This window comes from Diabrotica virgifera, chromosome 1 (genome assembly GCF_917563875.1).
Source record: "Diabrotica virgifera virgifera chromosome 1, PGI_DIABVI_V3a".
NCBI classification, from domain to species: domain Eukaryota; kingdom Metazoa; phylum Arthropoda; class Insecta; order Coleoptera; family Chrysomelidae; genus Diabrotica; species Diabrotica virgifera.
Window position 1 is genome coordinate 253,781,873 of NC_065443.1, and position 19,202 is coordinate 253,801,074.

Below are 19,202 nucleotides of genomic sequence, written 5' to 3' on the forward strand. Positions count from 1 at the left end.
TATTCTCATCAGTATTACAACCAAATCGTGACATTTTGAAATATTGAATATTTGAAATGTCAAAATCGAAATGAAACGAAATGTAGGTATCCATAGCTACATGATTGAGTGAAAACTGCCCATGGGATCTGTTTTCAGTATAATGTTGGTTGTATTCAATCAGATGACCACAAATTAATTGATTTCATTGGATTTCTAATTGAGCAAAAAATTTTCATGCAAATAAGTTAATGATAATATTATCATCCCAGCAATTTTATTTCATATAATATTAAAATAAAGAATTCAAAATGGCACGAATTAAAAGATATGTTTTGGATTTAAGTAATATTTAAGGTACACTTCAGTCCACGAGTCTTTACCCGTACGTCATTAATACCTGGCGAGATAAAACACATTTTTGATAACTCAAATTTTATCCCGTGATAGGATAGGTAGCTACTTACTGTCACTTGCTATTGCGTTTAGTAAATTTCAATTTCCGACTTTTTCATCGACTTATTTCGTATGCTTTAAATGATGAAACACGGGTAAAGACTCGTGGACTCAACTGTAGGTATGTACGCTATGCATATTTTATTTGTAAACTAATTACATTTATTTTATCAATGTTATAAAAAATGTAAGATTTAACAATAACATAATACTGCAAATAAAACTCCATAGGTGAATTCTTAGTATTAGAACACATACAAATTTTAACTTATCTTTTTAGTAGTAGAGTAATAAAAGAGAATATTGGAAGACCTCTTTGCTTGGTTCTTTCGGCGGTAATCTAGTAAAAGATCATTGGCCAACTTCATAAATTCTTCCTTTGTATATTTTTGTTTCCCTTTAACCCACAATTCATTAAATTCTTTTTGAGCGACACCAGGATTTTTTCCTTTCTTATACTCTGTAAATAGTTCTTTATACAGATCAACTAGACATTGTGACGAAAAAAATACGAAGTTAAAAACAGTTTAAACGCATGTATTCAGTGACAAAACAACGGTATAAAACTGACAGGATTTTGAGAATTTCCAATTCATCAGATAGTAGGTAAAACACATGTAAAGGCTCATAAATAAAAAGTCGCCGGAGACGGCGACAGAGTCCCGGTCAGTATTCCTATTTAGTGGAAACATATGCTACATTCACAACAAAGCGATTTGAAATGGGTCGCTTCTTATCATAAAGGTCGCGTCATATTATAATGCACGTCGCGTTTTCGGCACGTAGCGTTTCGTTTGCGAAAAATATAATTTAATGGTTTTTAAATTGAACAATTCATATTGTGCGTATAAGACACGTAACGTAGCGTATAAGACACGTTACGTTTGCGTTCGGTTGATTCGAAAACAATATTTTTCGGATGTTGACAGCTACGGGTCGTTTTCCCCTCGTTGTTTATTTAGGTATTTCTTTGAATTTGATACAGAGTATTTAGACCGGTCAGTATCGTCGCCCTCGCTAGCGAAATTATTCCGATTCGATTTTTCGCACAAATTTACTTAAAGAGAGGTTCATATAACATATCCACAGGGTGCCAGGCGGTGCCGTGGTCGAAAAATTGTTTAAACAATCTTTTTTAAACAAATTCACAAAAATATTTTTTCATTCGAGCAATATTTTTTTTAGATAATTTGGGTAATTCTGAGCAAAAAAGGTTTCTTGTCATTTTTCTCTAAAATTGCGAAAATGGCTATTTTCAAGGCTTAATAACTCGATTAAAAATTATTATTATGAATTTCAATAAGTGACCAAATCAAGTTTCAAACAACTTCTTCAAGGTCCTGAAGAGATTTTTGTCATTATTTTATTACAAAGCTGTTATTTTTAATTATTAACAATTACCGCTATAGTCCAACTGTATCGTCGCCCCCGTTAGCGAAACTATTTCGATTAGATTTTTTTGCACAAACTTACTCAAAAAGAGATCAACAGGGTTCCGGGCGGTGCCGTGGTCTAAAAATTGTTTAAACAATTTTTGTTAAACAAATTCACAAAAATAATTTTTTATTAATAATTTAATTAAACCCAAATTAATAATAATTTGAGTTATTCTGGGCAAAAAAGGTCTCTTGTGATTTTTCTCTAAAATTGATTGTTGTCGAGTTATATGGCCATTTCCGTACTTTTCAAATTTTAAATCGCGTATAACTCGACAACAATCAATTTTAGAGAAAAATCACAAGATACCTTTTTTGCTAAGAATAACCCAAATTATGTAAAAAAAATCGTTCGTAATGAAAAAGTTATTTTTGTGAATTTCTTTAACAAAAATTGTTAAAACAATTTTTTGACAACGGCACCGCCCGGCACCCTGTGGATGTGTTATAAGGACCTCTTTTTGAGTAAGTTTGTGCAAAAAAATCTAATCGATATAATTTCGCTAACGGGGGCGACGATACTGCCCGGTCTAATTTAAAAAATAGTTTTCGAGGCAATTTTGTCATGTATGCATGTGTTTTCATCGCTTTGTGACAATAAACACATCTGCACCGCACCAAACTGAAACCAACTGAAACGTTCTATGTATGAAAATGTGAACGGGCAGTCCGATTGCCGGTCCGCAAACGCTACGTGCCGAAAACGCGACGTGCATTATAATATGACGCGACCTTAACATTCAAGAGAATTTGGGTGGAACCAATTTGCTGGGTTGTGTATATGTATTATGAAAGAGAAATGGTCTTTTTTTAATATTAGTCACAGCAATGCCGCTTTCGATTTTTGTACGCATTTGACAAAAAAGTAAAGACAGGTAACGGGGTGAGTATCGGGCATTTTCAGAAAAAAAAAATACACGTGATATATTACTACACCCCCCCTACCCCCTTGTGATGTTTCGTGATTTTTTATGGACCCCTCCCCCCTTTCGAGCATAACGTGATTAATGGACAGCCCCTTACCAAATGTTAACACTATGGTAGTGCTAAAAGTTGATAACTTTAATTTTTCATGTTATTTTCCTTATTGGAAAACAAATTTTCACCGTATTCCTAAATAAATCAGTAGCCAAAAAGTTAAGGAACAGTATTTAAAGCCGCGTTTACACGATGACAATTGGCAAGACAATTGTCATCACGTGGTTGCGGATTGTCGGAGGCCCGTCCAGTTGAACGAGAAGATGTTTATACGGGGCCAACTATTGCCATGGCAGTAGACGTAACACAAATAATAACACAAACCACGTGTATGTTTTGACTGATACAAGAGAGCTAGAGGGAACTGGCAAAAAACAAGACAGCACTACTGGCCTACACCGTTCACACGGCGACAATTGAGATTTCGATTGGTGGGGGCTCACTGGGCGCAGCTCATTGTCCTCAGTCTACTCCCGGAGACAGTGAATTTTGGGCCAATAGTGAGGGCAGTTGGCAAGGCAATTGACCTGAAGTGTTTAGACGAAGACAATAATTTCATGCCAGTCAGTTGTCTTGTGACAATTTTCTCGCCAATTGTCATCGTGTAAACGCGGCTTAAGAGCTGCAGAGTGAATTCCGTATTTACCAACATCATATTCCATATTGGAAAACAAATTTTCACCGTATTCCTAAATAAATCAGTAGCCAAAAAGTTAAGGAACAGTTTTTTAGAGCTGCAGAGTGAATTCCGTATTTACCAACATCATGATAGCAGCACAAATATCTTTGAAATATTTAAACCTGTTTACCCACATAACAATTTCATGTTAGTAGATTCATAGAACATACTTTTCAAAAAAAGTATATACTGAGAATATGCGTAATTACCATTGGGAATGTGCAGAGCACATACTGAGTATATACTACATTACAGTACTTAAACGTCCTATGTATATACTTAGAATGTACTACCGAACTTCTTTTCAGTGTATACTAAGAATATACTTTTTAAGATATTCCAAGGACGTGCAACGAGTTGCATTGAAACCTTCTATTTATATACTTAGAACGTACTACCCTACATTTTTTTAGTATCTGGCAAGAAACTTTTAAGAATATCCCAAGGAAGTGCTATATTGCTCAGATGTATGTTTTCAGCATCACCTAATCTCATCTTAGGTTCTACTGGTTCTACCAAGTACCTAGTTACATATTCTAATTGCATATGAGAATGTAGTTAGTACATTCTAGAATATTACTTAAAAAGTAAGTATATACAGTGATGAGCACACTAATAACCGGCAAAATAACGCAAAAGATGGAAAACATATTAAGTTGTGAGATAAAAAAGATGAACCTACTAGAGGTGTTATATTTAGCGATAGTAACTTATAAATTGACATTATATTGATTGTTTCCCACCTTTAGACGTATCGAACGAGTTTGAGAAATGTCACTGTCACAGTGACAGTTTTAGTTAAAATACTCGTCTGATACGTCTAAAGGTGGGAAACAATCAATATAATGTCAGTTTATATGTTACTATCGCTAAAGTTAACATCTCTACTAGTTTTATTTCTTTTTATCTCCCAATTTAAATATGTTTTCCATCTTTTGCGCTATTTTGCCGGTTATTAGCGCGCTCATCACTGTATATAAATTTTAGTTATTTATTATAAATATTATATAATATTTATCTAAACTAACCTATAAGTAACTAAAATTTATATACTTAAGTATATATAGGTACTTACCTACTATTTAAGTAATATTGAGTTACCAAAATGAATCATATTTTGAAGCACCGCAAACAAAATAAAGAGATTATGTATGTTCCTAGTCCTACACTCCTTTTATAGTACTTATCGTTCGCCTTCATCCTTAACACTGCATAATTAGACACAAATGCTGTTTTCGTTTTCATATTTTACCGTTGCGTACTTAATCCCTATCCAGGTAGGAAATGGTCAGAATGAGACTGGCCGTTTGCAGTTGAATGGAATGGCCCATATCACGTCGATATAATCTCGTTCCGATCTTTTATAAATACTTGCTTTTACGATCTGGTGATAAAAATGGTGGATGGTGTATTCTTTCAACTCATTGTAACTGAATGTACCTAATCCAACGATGTAAAAATACTCATGGTAAACCCGAAATGGTAAATTCATTTTAATTATGAAAACGAACATTTTTGTTTCGTTAATACGAAACAAAATATTTACCATACAATTAAAACAATTTTAAGAAATTAATTCGTCCAATACTAACTACATACATAAATTTTATTAATTATTCTATAAATAACGAAGTTAATTATCCATAAAGCTAACATTAAAATATAATATTTTTAAGATATTTTAAAAGTATGTATGTACTTATAAGTATTTGTTAAGAATATACTCAAATATACTTTTAAAGAATATTCGATAAAGGTATATTCTAAGAATAAACTTTTACGAATATTCTGAGATACTACGTACACGAATGTGCTCAGTATATTCGGTACGAGAATATTCTTTGAAGTATATGCAAAGAACATGAAATTTAGAATGGTTTTTAAGGTACATGCTATGCATGTACTACGCATATACTAAAAAGAATATACTCCGACGAATGTTGGTAGTATATGCTTTGAACATGATCGAACATCATTGTTATGTGGGTATCTCAGAACTACTAATTTCGAGTTATCAAGTTATAGTATTAAGGCGACGATAATTACCCTCCTAAACGTGACCTACAAAATATTGGCCTACATTCTTTACGATCGGGAAATTCTTCTTCTTTTGTCATCATTCTCCTGGATATCTTTTTCCATTTGCCTGTCTGGCTATGCCCTTCCATCCAGACCTCTCTTGTGCCCTTCTCATCAATTGCCTTACATTTTTAGTTTTCAAAAATGAATAACCATTTTCAATTTCGTTGCAAAACGAAAATACAGCCGCATCATATTCCAGTCCAATCAGAGAATGCAGCAAGCACCTCTACCGGTTTCTAAACTTATTAGTCTCTCATCAAGAGGCACATATGCTGCTCTCTCTGATACTCTGATCCAACCAAAACAACCCCGGCGTGCAGTCACGGATTGCAACGAACGAAATGGCATAGATGCCCTAGCGGCAACTGCTAGCAAAAGACTAAGTTTTCAATCCAATGGCATATAAAACAACATAATGTTATTCTAAATCTCACCAGACTGAAAACAATGGGAACCTTCTCTGGTTACATCTCCGAGGCTTCTACAATTTGCAAGCCATCTCTCACCATCCATTATGGCTTGCAAATTGTAGAAGCCTTGGAGGTGTAACCAGAGAAGGTTCCCATTGTTTTCAGTCTGGTGGGATGTCGAATAACATTATGCTGTTTTATATGCCATTGGATTGAAAACTTAGCCTTTTGCTAGCAGTTACCGCTAGGGCATCTATGGCATTTCGTTCGTTGCAATCCGTGACTGCACGCCGGGGTTTGTTTTGGTTGGATCAGAGAGAGCAGCATATGTGCCTCCTGATGAGAGACTAATAAGTTTAGAAACCGGTAGAGGTGCTTGCTGCACTCTCTGATTGGACTAGAATATGATGCGGCTGTATTTTCGTTTTGCAACGAAATTGAAAATGGTTATTCATTTTTGATTTACATGCTTACTCTGATTGGAGTACGAAGGAAACCATTCTCGTTGGAACTTTACCGCGCTGAGCAGATGGGACGTGAATTATATATTGTAAAATTCCCTCATCTTCCTTAGTCTCAGCATCCGTTATGGCTTGCAAATTGTAGAAGCCTCGGAGGTGTAACCAGAGAAGGTTCCCATTGTTTTCAGTCTGTTGGAATGTAGAATAACATTATGTTGTTTTATATGCCATTGGATTGAAAACTTAATCTTCTTTATAGATTTCAGTTTGTCTTTCTCGTCGTACATCCATCTCGTTCTGGGCCTTCCTTTTTTCGTCTTCCTATTTGCTTCCATTGTAATATTTTATTTGTTGTTTTTGTATTTTCTTGCCTCTGGACATATCCCAGCCATGATAGTTTTTGAATTTTCACAATTTTCACAAATCTTACAATATCGTACCCTTCATTTAATTCATTAATTTCGTCGTTTCTGCTGATTCTCGATGTACCGTCTTCCTCTTGCACTGAGACGTATACTTTTCTCAGTATCTCTCTCTCTCTCGAATATCTTGGGATAGGCTTCATCAGGTTTCATAACCATAAGTTACTACGGCTAAAACACTAAAACAACGCCTTCTGCTGTAGACTAAAATATTGTTACGTTAGTTACCTGTAAATGACCCCTATATCGTACCCTCGTGCAAACAACCGTCAAGTACCTGTTTTCAGGTTGTTAGGGTCTCTTTATTCCGTATTTTTCGGAATCACCGAAAAGACTAGAGTCTTATAATTAGCACACTCACTGTCGCCTCCAACGAAAATTCCAGAATCGGCATCAAATAATATAAATAACAGAATTTGTATATTTTATATTTGTGTTAGTATAATTGGTATAATTGTGTTAGTGGAATTGTGTTAGTATATTAAAACTTTTTGTTGATACTTACAATACTGACAGTGATATTTGAGGACTTTCGATGAATGTCTTTCCTAGTTTTATTTTTACGTATTCAGCTATCGCGAAGATGAGTTTTTCTTCAGCCACCGTTTTAATGAGCATCAATTTATCAAAATCATCCAATTGTGTGTTCCAATCACGTCTTGAGTCGGCAGGGCCTTTCTTAGGATCCACTAAACGGATATCCTAAAGTGGTCAAAATTATTTAAGTAACATTTCTTTACGTCAATATGAATGATATACAGTAACCAAAGCGCACTAAATTGTTGATAAAAAAGGTAGTAGTTGCCTAAGAGAGAAAATGAAATGAACTCAGTATATGAGGGATTACCTCAGTAGAACTGAGTAGAAGAAAGATATCTAGATAGACTAGATTTCTTGATAAAGGATACTTATTGCAGCATTGTCTGAGTATAATATTATGACGAAATTGTCATCTTATACAATTTTACGAATAATTCAAGGTAGACAAATGACAAATTCTATCAAAAAACTTGAAAGAGCGATTCACAAAGCACAACGATATATGTCCACGTTAAAAGCCATTCAACAAGAAATTAAAGCAGATGCGGATGATACGTCAAATATAATATCCTTAAGGGTATTACAAAAGAACACAACATAAAATGAATATTATGAAAATTAAAATAAAAAATACATTGCGCAATTTTTCTCACGGATGAGTGTTTACGATTATTTCATTCATAGGAGATTCTGACCAATAGAAAGCTACAGAAATAAAAATTAAACTGAAAATTCCACACCTGTAATTTTGAACCAATCAAAATACGTTATTTTGACAGATCACCATGGCAACGGAGGTATTTTATCGGAAATTTTTTGCTCGTGGGGTACCCAACAGCGAATTATAGTGGAAATGTTTTGACGTTTACAATAACAGAACATTTTTGACAGACTGGTTTTTATTTGTTTACATAATTTAGTTTTGATTCATTTTCTATCACTTGTAGTTACTCAAAACTTATGTAAAATTGAAGAATATACTATTTTCTATCTTGAAATAGTATTCCCATGCAACTACAATGAGTAGAAATTACGAATTTGAAAGCCTAAATAATTGCTGACAAAGTTATGGCGCGCTATTAATCTGTTCATGCAGCTTTGGATTTTCAAATGCAAATTTGGTGTGGAATTTTCTTACCGAATACCACGCGAAGTCAAATTAATATCCGGAAATTTTTTTTTGATCATGAATATTTTTAGAAAATTTCCCTCGTCTGCGACTCGGGAAATTTTCAAAATATTCATGATCTCAAAAAAATTTCCGGAAATAATTTGACCTCTAGTGGTATTACTAGTGATAATGTTTGATAATTTCCCGTCGTCAAGTATATTACGTCAGATGCCCTTCGTTGCTATGAAAAAATACATTCAGTGACATTAATGACAATTAATGTTTTAAAAATTGTAAAAGTGATGACTTTCAACCGTCAAATATTTATAACAACTGTGTGTTTAATTGTACTAATTTGTACTTACATAAATAAATTACAATAAAATTTTGGTTTTGAACAGTTTTATTCATGAAATAATCGCAACAAATTGCACTCGATCTCTAAAATTAATATAGAATTTTTGCCCTCGTGACACTTTGACATAATTTCACTCGCCTTCGGCTCGTGAAATTAAAACTGTCCAAGTGTCACTCGGGAAAAACTCAATAATTTTAGAGCTCTTGTGCAATTACTACTGATAATTAGTCTGATTAATAAACATGTAATAATTATGCATTTATTTTGACTTTTTATAAAACCATACGCTTTGTGTTTAAAGATTAAAATTATAATTTATATCCTATTGGTCGCCAAAATGGACAGACGTTACAACTTTAAGGGGGTAGGAGCAAAATCTTGGTTCAATGCTATTTAAATGCATTCATTTTTTCGAGTCATAAGAAAACTAATAAGTATTTTTGAAAAACAGAAGTTTTTAAACGCAGCATGAAAGATTATATTATTACCGAAGCCCAAAAGTTTTTGAAAACTTTTATGATGTTTATTTTAATAAGTTACAGGGGTGAAAAAAAGAGAAAATTTAGTGTGATTTTTAATTTTAAATACATATTTCATTCAAAAGAACCTTTTGTTTATTCTAAGGAACTTACGGCCCTCGGTAATAATGTAATCTTGCATTCTGCGTTTAAATTTTTCAAAAATATTTATTAATAATTTTTTCATGATTCGAAAAAATGGACCCTTTAAATAGCATTGGACCAAGATTTTGCGCCTACCCCCTAAAAGATGAAGTCTTCGCGTAAGTTTTCTCATGAATATAATATTTACCAACTTAAAATCTCCTATCTCTAGATGGATCCTTTTCAAGAAGTCAACATCCAAGCCTTCGAAATGTTCATACGTAGATGATAGGAAATAAGCTGCTGACCACATAGCATCGGTTATTACAGGATTGTCCGGTTTCTTCGGTATTGCAGCTGAAGATAAACAAAAAACAAATTATTTATTAATTATAGACAAGCGGGTCTCAAAAAAGGATTTATAGTTAAACAGAATGTATTCAGTGTATTCAGCATTGAGCAAAAATGTTTAAAACTTAGTAGAATAAAGACAGTATTTGTAATGTTCCGTTTAAAATGGAGTTCCTACCAATAAAATGATATCTTTGGATGGTGAAATGACTTTGAAAAGTGAAAGTTGTAAGTCCCTAAGATCAGCATTACAGAGTAATGAGGAAATAGATGGAGATGCATGCAGTATAATTAGGGTTGGATATATCAAATGGAAAGAAGCGAGTGGTGTATTACGTGAAAAAAAATCCAGTGAAGCTGAAGGGAAAACTCTATAAAACAGCCATAAGACCGGCTATGACGTACGGAATAGGATGTTAAGCAGTTAAAAGAAAGAGGAATATCGAATGCATGTGGCGGAAATGAGAATGCTTGGATGGATGAGTGGAGTAACAAAAAAGGACAGAATTAGTAATGAGTGTATTAGGGGAAGTCTAGGTGTGGCACCAATTGATGCCAAAATGAAAGAGCAAAGGTTGAGATGGTTTGGTCATGTTCAACGTCGATACGTTAACTATCCAATATAAAGAATTGCCGAACTGCGGGTGCCTCTAAGAAGTATAAGAGGAAGACCAAAGAAGACTTGAGGAGAGACGCGAGGAGACGCTTAGGCAGGACATATTGGTAAAGCGGATTTATGTTGATATGACCCAAGATAGAAACTTATGGAGAAATACAATTAGGAAAGCGGACCCCCCATAGGGATAATAGAAAAGAGAATGATAAGAATGTATTTAATTGAAATGAATATATACTTTTTGTTGCGACAGGTCCCCTCAATAAAAAGTTCCACTGAGCATCTGTTACGATTCCAGATTGTTGCAGAACAGCTACGCACAACATGAAACTAAAAACGAGTTTGTGGCGTTCGAAAAGACCTCTGGAAATATTAGTATAGATGGCCTTGGTAATTTCCTTGATCAAAATGGCCAAACGTTGCTCCAAAACTTCTTTCTTTTCGCTGACTTCTATTACGGTGTTGAATACCTAAAAAAGATTCATAATAATGAAATTTTAGGAGTATAATATTAAGTAAAGATATATGACTATGAATTCAAATTATTATATTAAAGATATTCGTCCCTGCCATTTCCAACTATCGAATGTGAAAAGTGGTACTTTTCACGAGAGCAAAATAACTCTTTTTTAGAGACTCCTAAATCAGCGCATTGGCAAATGGGAAATTTTTTATATTTTTTGTATGTAATGTTTAACCCTTGTTAGATTGATAACAAATTTGAACTGCTTATCATTTCTTTCTATCCAAAAAATCACATTCGTTATTTTGCTTTTTGTATCTATTAATCAAAGATTTGTTTCGGTTCGATGTTTCAAAGTAGCGAATGTATAATAGCGAATAACTGTATAATCAAATAATGAAAATCCGTTAAAATGAAGTCATAAACTGCCTCACAAGAATTACTTGGAAGCGATACTGAAACAAAATTCGCACAAATTGTAAACACCTGCATTTTGTTCTTCTCAGCAGTTTCGACCGTTTACAGATTATAACTGAATAACTGTTGAATAAATTACAACACAACAGTGGCGGCTCGTGGCTTTAGAGACAGGGTCGGCAAGGTTTTGTCTCCTCATATAGGTATGCCATCTAATTAAAAGGCTTCAATTTCATAGATTTTTAATTTTTGTTTTTCTTTATTTTTTTTTTATTTTTTTTGTTTTTTTTTTGTTTTTTCCTATAAATTTAGAACCTAAACCTGTTTATAAATTAAGTCTATTTAGTCTATGTTGTTTCGAAGCAGGAAAATGGGTTATAACGTCATTGTAAAATTTATTATTGCTTTGGAGAGATTTTAAAAGTTTTTTTCTATTGGCATTTGAAATTTGAGACAAGTTTGACATTCTCTTTTGTTTCATGGTGTTTCGACAATACGTTTTGACTCTTTTGAGACAAGAGAAATCCCGTTCATTTGAGGCAGAATTTGCCCACATCAGTTTGTTGTACCTAATGAATTGCAGTATGTAAAATTATACATATTTTGTAACTTATCCACCTTCCGAAAATATTTGGATCAGCATATAAACCTGTTAATCCATTTTCTTATTTTATTTGATTAAAGAATTATGGATAATTTTTAATGAACTTGTCTAATAGATATTTTGAAAATTTATTGGCGTAACTTTTAAATTTTGAATCATCAAAGAGGTCAATGACTTATAACAGTGAGTAAATAATAGTTTTGCCTGGTGCAATAGTTTTAACTTTTGCCTGGAGACCATACAATTCACCGGACATCAAGGCAGCGCCGTCATAAATTTGCCTTACCAATTTATTTTTGATATCAACAAATTTTAATATGTCCTGTAAAACACCAAAAATATATTCTGTCTTATGGCTTCAACTCACGTCTGTGGCTTCTACTCACGTCTGAAAACCTAAAAACCTCTCATAAATATTAGACGTAAGGCGTATCGAAGAACAATTGATACTTGTGAATGACATGTTACCTCTATCAGTAGTTTCATCTACTTCTACCGAAAAGCATCAACATCAAAATGTAACTACTAATTGATTCTTTCATTCTGTGCTGTTTTAGGTACGCCGCTAAATATCTTCTAGTCAGAAAGTAAATTAGACAATTTGTTAAACAATTTTATTTGTTCTCTATAATTAACTAACGAATCCTCCGATTCATCCTGTCCCCTAAATAGTAATTCCTAACAACTTAAAAAATTACAATATCAATCATTAAACGACGTAAAACTACCTACTTACCTATTTCATAATTTTATTCCGGGCGCGCTTAGGTACGTGCCTTGCTACCGTTTGCAGATCACCGCTCGGCAGATTGGTTTCTGCCGTACTTGCCATTCAAATAAATACGGGAAATGTATAATTGGTTGCCTATCGGCTAATATTCCATAGCTTCTTATTAAAAGCAAATCTTCAATCTGGGGACGGCTTGCCGAAAACACACAACACACAATCGCAATCGGGTGCATGGCTATAGGATCATTTTTGAAAAGTCTCTTACGCACAGCGCACAGGGATCACTTAACGTATGGGATCGATCGAATTCTTTTAAAAACAATGAATAAAATTTAGTCTGTATTACCTCACAGATATTTTTTTATTTCACAGAAACGAATATCATCAACTCTGATTAAATTAAATATTTAAAAAATCTATAATGTGTCCATAAATGTGTGGGTCGGCACTGCCGACCCTGCCGACAATGACCAGCCGCTACTGCAACACAAACTAACGAATGTGACAAATTCGACATTTAGCGTTGTACAAATATACCTTTAGTTATATTTAAACAGAACAAAAGTATCGAATATACCATTTTTGTCAGTTTGCAGTCAACCAAATGGAAAAATGTTCATATTCGATAGTTTAAACAGCATATTTCCTGCGCTCCGAATCAAGCTACAATAACTAGAATTTGCCACAAGATGTATCACGTATAATGCGAGGACAAGGTATCGAATATGAAAAACCCGATTTTTCACATTCGATAGTTGGAAATGGTAGGGACGATATATAGGCCTGGATCCCCAGTACCAACAAAAATTTATTAATAGCAAGCTGAAAAGCTTAACGGTGTCTAGTTGGACAAACCTTGATATATGGGAACACTGGAACTGGGGAAGTTTTAATTATGGAACGTGATTTTAAATGTGGAATAAAGTTTATAATTGAAAAAGCTAGCAGGTTGTTTAAGTTTATTCAATAGCAAGCTTTATATAATACATATATCAAAAAAATGTTTGTCCGACAAATATGTTTTAATAAGTCCGACACGTAGAACATGTCAAATGACAGGAATAGGGAACTTGCATAAAATTTTAAATTCGAAAAAATGTTATAAATCACAACAGAACATGATTTAAAACATGTATCAAAGATAAAAAATGTTTGTTTGTCTTTCGTTTGGCCCCTAAAGACGATTTAAAAAAATTATACCAGCCAGCCCAAAACGCGTTGTGATGTCATCCGGTTATATATTTACATTCTGTACCAACAAAGTAAACAAAATTGTATATTAAATTAGGCATTATAAACGTCAGTAGAAAATACAGTTATGTGACGTCACAAGTGTTTTTGATCGTTTGAACTATTCATAGAAAACTTTCACTTTTACAAAATGGTTTTATTTTCCATAGTAAACCTTGTTTCTTTTCCTTCAAAAACTGTATCAAACTCCAATCTCAACAAACTGGTACAGTGGAACCTCGATAACTCGGATTAATCGGGACCACGACCGATCCGGGTTATCGAAAATCCGAGATAGCCGGAGAATATGGTAAAAATTAATAAAATACGGTATACTTACAGATAAACTCCGTTAGAATTGAAATAACATGAAATATTTTTATAAATATGCACAGTACATATTACCTACTCATTACAATTCTAAAAAAAACACCAAACCCAAACAATACAAGACACACAATACTAAAGACCATTGTTTATAAAAGAATTTTTTAAATAGTCTTTCCTAAACAATGCTGACAGTTTGAAATAAAAAGGAATAGATACTACAGACAGCTGGCTGTTGTTTCTGCGGCGTGTACTATGAGTAATTTTTAATCTCGTGTTCAAATTACACACATAAGTACACGACACAGAGAGTCTAGACACATTATCTCTCAAATATTATATTACATACACTTTTATTGTTGAAAGGATTGTCTGATAATTAACTATTTTGATTGGAAATAAGCCACAATTAAATTGAAAAATACAAAATATTGAAAATCAAAATGTTTATCTGATGAAAATCGGTCCGGGTTAGCCGGACTTCCGGGTTATCGGGGGCCGACTTATCGGGGTTCCACTGTATATATTATTACAATGACATACAATAAATGTCATTAGAATATAAATATTTTTTCCTTATTCCGCACCGATGAGCTGGCTATATACCCAAGTAGGTGGAGGCCAATAAAGTAAAGAAGGAGAAGATTATACCTAAATATAACCATAATCATAACTATATAATAAAACTATGTGACTATATTAATGCCAGTCACTGATCTACGACAATGGTTTAAGAAAAAACAAATGGAGCAATGGCAACTGGAATATGATATCTCTCTTAAAGGTATAAGATTTCATGATATCCAACCAAAAATTTATAGAAAACCGTGGTTTAACGATATTACAAATCGGCACTTCATTAAAACCTTAAATAGAGCAAGGAACAAACATTGTTTATATCCAGTCCACAAAAATAAACTAGGGTTGGCCACTTGCCACTTCTCAAAACTGCGCTTGCGGGTAGTTGGGTACATTAAAGCATGTGATTTTCGATTGTGCAAACTTCCAGATGCTGAATCAACAGTTATATAAGAATCTACAAACGTAGGAGTTACTCTCCTCACCAATTTAAATTCCATTTTATGTACACGAAATATAAATTTGTATAAATTTGTTTATAACCACTTAAAAAAATATGAAAATTGATATTTAAAAAAATATATAAAAAAAATTCAAAAAAAATATATATTAAAATAAAACAATAAAGAAAAGAATAAAAATAACAAAAAAAAAGAATAAAAATAACAAAAAAAAAGAACAAGATATTAAAAAACAAATAAAAAACAAAAAAAAAAAAACAAAAAAAGCAAAAAAAAATCACAAAGAAGGCCTAAACCTTCGAGAGGTTGAATCGGGTTTAGGTCTTAGCGCTGAAAAAAAAATATTTTAATATCAATTAGTGGTTTAGTATAAGTATTTAGTAATAGTGTTTAATATTAGCATTGTTTATCTACACATAGTTAGACAATGCTAATGTCAGTGTTATTTGACTTTTATTTTGCCGTGAGGTGGCGGCCTCTAGGAATTAATTTCGAAAACTATCACCAGAAATTTAATTGTATGCAGATTTCTACTCGGAGCAGATTTCTACTATGTAATTCTTTTTCTATTATGTACAAGGATGCCAGATTGTGAAGAAAATATAAGACTTAAATAAAACGCTTATTGTTATTACTGTTGCATTCCTTTTGTGACAGATTGATAATTTGACAATTTCGAGCAAATGTTTTAAATTGTTTTTAATAATTTGAGATTTGCTAAATCTAAATTGGCTGGTAATCTATTTAAATGATTTAAATGCTGCCGTAAAATTTTCTTTGAAAAATACTTATTTGTATACCAGACAATTAATTATTAATTTGTTATAAAAGAAATGAATATTTAATTAAAATATACTGGATTATTTTTAAATTGAATTAATTGACGCAAAAATAAGAATGTATGTAATTTATTTAACTCTAAACACATTTTAGTGCTGTATAATAATAATAATAATAGTCTCCCGTTTTATACCGCTGCCGCAGCTTTGGGATTATAGCAAGGTAGTCTGCTATCTCTAGAGCCATGGATACAAGGAAGATAACAGGGCCAGCGCTTCAACCGATTATTAGTACTTCTGGTTTTATCCAAGGTACTCATTTCATTTAGGCTGACTACCGCCTGAGCAATCCGGGCCGCTACTTAACTGCCTTCAGAGTGCCGCTACTTAACTGCCTTCAAAGTGCCGCTATTTACAAATATGTTTATTTCATCTCTCTCTCTCTCTCTCTCTCTCTCTCTCTCTCCCTCTCTCTCTCTCTCTCTCTCTCTCTCTCTCTCTCTCTCTCTCTCTCTCTCTATCTCTCTCTCTCTCTCTATCTCTCTCTCTCTGTCTCTCTCTCTGTCTTTCTCTCTCATTTATATTTTTGGGTCTTACTCGTGTTTTTTTGCGGTTTGGTTGCATCCCATATTCGGGACAAAACTATGTGTTGGGTAAAATAATTAACAAAACTGAAATAAATAATACTATTTATTAAGTACACAAACCATTGTTTACATAAATGAAAATGTTTTTTTTTTCAATCAATTCGTCCGATCTAAGATGTTTACTAGAAATATTCTTTATTGTCACTGAAAGTTAAACAATTTTATAGTCAAAATGAATACAATTTATTAAAGTTAGATACATAGTCAATATTACAAAATAAAAGGTAATGAAAGTAAAACATTAAACAATATATTGCAAAAACTTATATAAATTGCAAATTAAACATACAACAAACAAAATACAGACTTAGGAACTAATAAGTTTAAGCTGCTACGTATGACACCCAAATAATGATAAAAATACTTTAGTTACTTCTGGTCTTATTTTTATTCATTAAGATATACTGCTTCTACGTCTTTTAGATAGATAGTATTTTGTAATTTTACGGAACTTGGGAAAATATGTTGCAGATTTAAGTAGTAAAGGGAGATGATTGCAGTTTTTTGCGTCCAACGTTCGACACTATACAGTCGAACCCGCTTATTGGAATAGCCTTCGTACCAAGCAAAAATATTCCTATAACCGGGATATTCTAATACCCGATCATTGATGGCTGGTAGAAATAAGGGTACCTACTGAATAGACCTACACAATAATAGTACATACTACAGTGAGCACGTAAAGGTTGGAATAAATTCATTTTCTCGAGAATGGACGATTTTGGAAAAAAATCCCGAAACAGGTCAATTTTTATTTTTAAATTACGACTTTTTGCCATATATATCATACTAGTGACGTCACCCATCTGGGAGTGATGACGTCATCGATGATTTTTTTAAATAGTAATAGGGGCCGTGTGATAGCTCATTTGAAAGGTAATTTAATTCTCTATTCAGTAATATAAAGATTAACATAATTCTTTATACAGGGTGTCCAAAAAATTTCTTTTTAATTATATTTATTGACATAAAAAGAAGAATGCGTGTAATTTATTTAATTCAAAATACATGTTACTGCTCTTAGAAAACAAAAAACAATGTTTATTTAAAAATATTCATTGCTTTTCGCTTAAATTAAATGTTCAAACTGTCAAGAGGAATGTGAGTGGCTGCTTTAATATTGAATTTAAGCAAAAAACAATATTTATTTGTCAAATAAACATTATTTCCTGTTGTCTGATAGCAGTAAAATGTATTTTTGGGTTAAATAAATTACACAGATTCTTCTTTTTATGCCAATAAATTTAATTAAAAAAAATTTTTTTGGACGCCCTGTATGAATAATTATGTTAATGTTTATATTACTGAATAGAGAATTGAATTACCTTTCAAATAAGCTATTACACAACCCCTATTCTCATTTTAAAAAATCATAGATGACGTCGTCACGTCCAGATGGGTGACGTCACTAGTATGATAGATGTGGCAAGAAGTCTTAATTTAAAAATAAAAATTGACCTGTTTTGGGATTTTTTTCCAAAATCGTCCATTCTCGAGAAAATGTATTTATTCCAACCTTTACGTGCTCACTGTATGTATGTACCTACATTTACATTATATTTATATGGTTTTAGGTCGCTTTATGTCAATGATACAGCAGTGCAACTTATTTTATTAAAAAACCAAATTACATTTTCTGTGCATAAATCCATTAATAAGCATGAGATGTGTGCAATATGTACACATGTATATATTATCTTATTTAAAATGCATACGACAAAATTTCTTCTCATTTTTTTTTAAATCTTTAAGTTATACAAATTAGAAAAAATTACATTGAATTGGCCCTCCAGAAATCTTCTTATAATATTACAAACGGTTAGGACTTGCCAAATTGGATGGAATATCCACAAAATCGAAAAAATCTTCATCTTTTGCCTCATCTTTCGCTTTAATATTGAGTTGGGTGGTTTCATGGTTTTGTTCCAAATCTTCAGTACCTTCGAAAACTGATAAATTATCGTCAAACGAAACAACTCTTAAAAATATTCGTCTTTTATTTTTTCGAATTCTGTGTTTTGATGAATTGGCACATTGGCAGGCAAAAAACGGATTGTTAAAATATTCAAACTCATGTCGGGTTTATGAATGGACAGGGCGGAATAAAAGAGAACATTTCTATTCTTGTCTGCCATTGTATTGTCGAAGTCAATAAACCATTAACCAATAAAATTTATAACTGCAACCAGATAGGTCGAAATAGAAATTTTTACAAGTTTTGTGACACAAGTTAAAGTAGGTAGTCTATGGCCTGTTGTATTTCGTAAAAGGGTCCAACTGGTGCGTAATAAAGTATTTATTATCTGAAAAATATAATAACCCAGACATAATTTTACTGAAAATTCCACACCTGTAATTTTGAACCAATCAAAATACGTTATTTTGACAGATCACCATGGCAACGGAGGTATTTTATCGGAAATTTTTTGCTCGTGGGGTACCCAACAGCGAATTATAGTGGAAATTTTTTGACGTTTACAATAA

At 32.8% G+C, this 19,202-nt stretch overlaps 1 protein-coding gene across 1 annotated transcript in view; it reads right to left on the reverse strand.

The window, feature by feature from the left end:
• Positions 1 to 19,202, reverse strand: part of LOC114334231 (dynein axonemal heavy chain 6) — a 226,424-nt gene that overhangs the window by 24,577 nt on the left and 182,645 nt on the right. The window contains exons 41-43 of the mRNA XM_050663379.1: positions 10,720 to 10,951; positions 9,723 to 9,871; positions 7,409 to 7,605 (exon numbers count right to left, since the gene is read on the reverse strand). Of these exons, the coding sequence (XP_050519336.1) occupies positions 7,409 to 7,605; positions 9,723 to 9,871; positions 10,720 to 10,951 (578 nt within the window). The remainder of the gene's footprint in view (positions 1 to 7,408; positions 7,606 to 9,722; positions 9,872 to 10,719; positions 10,952 to 19,202) is intronic.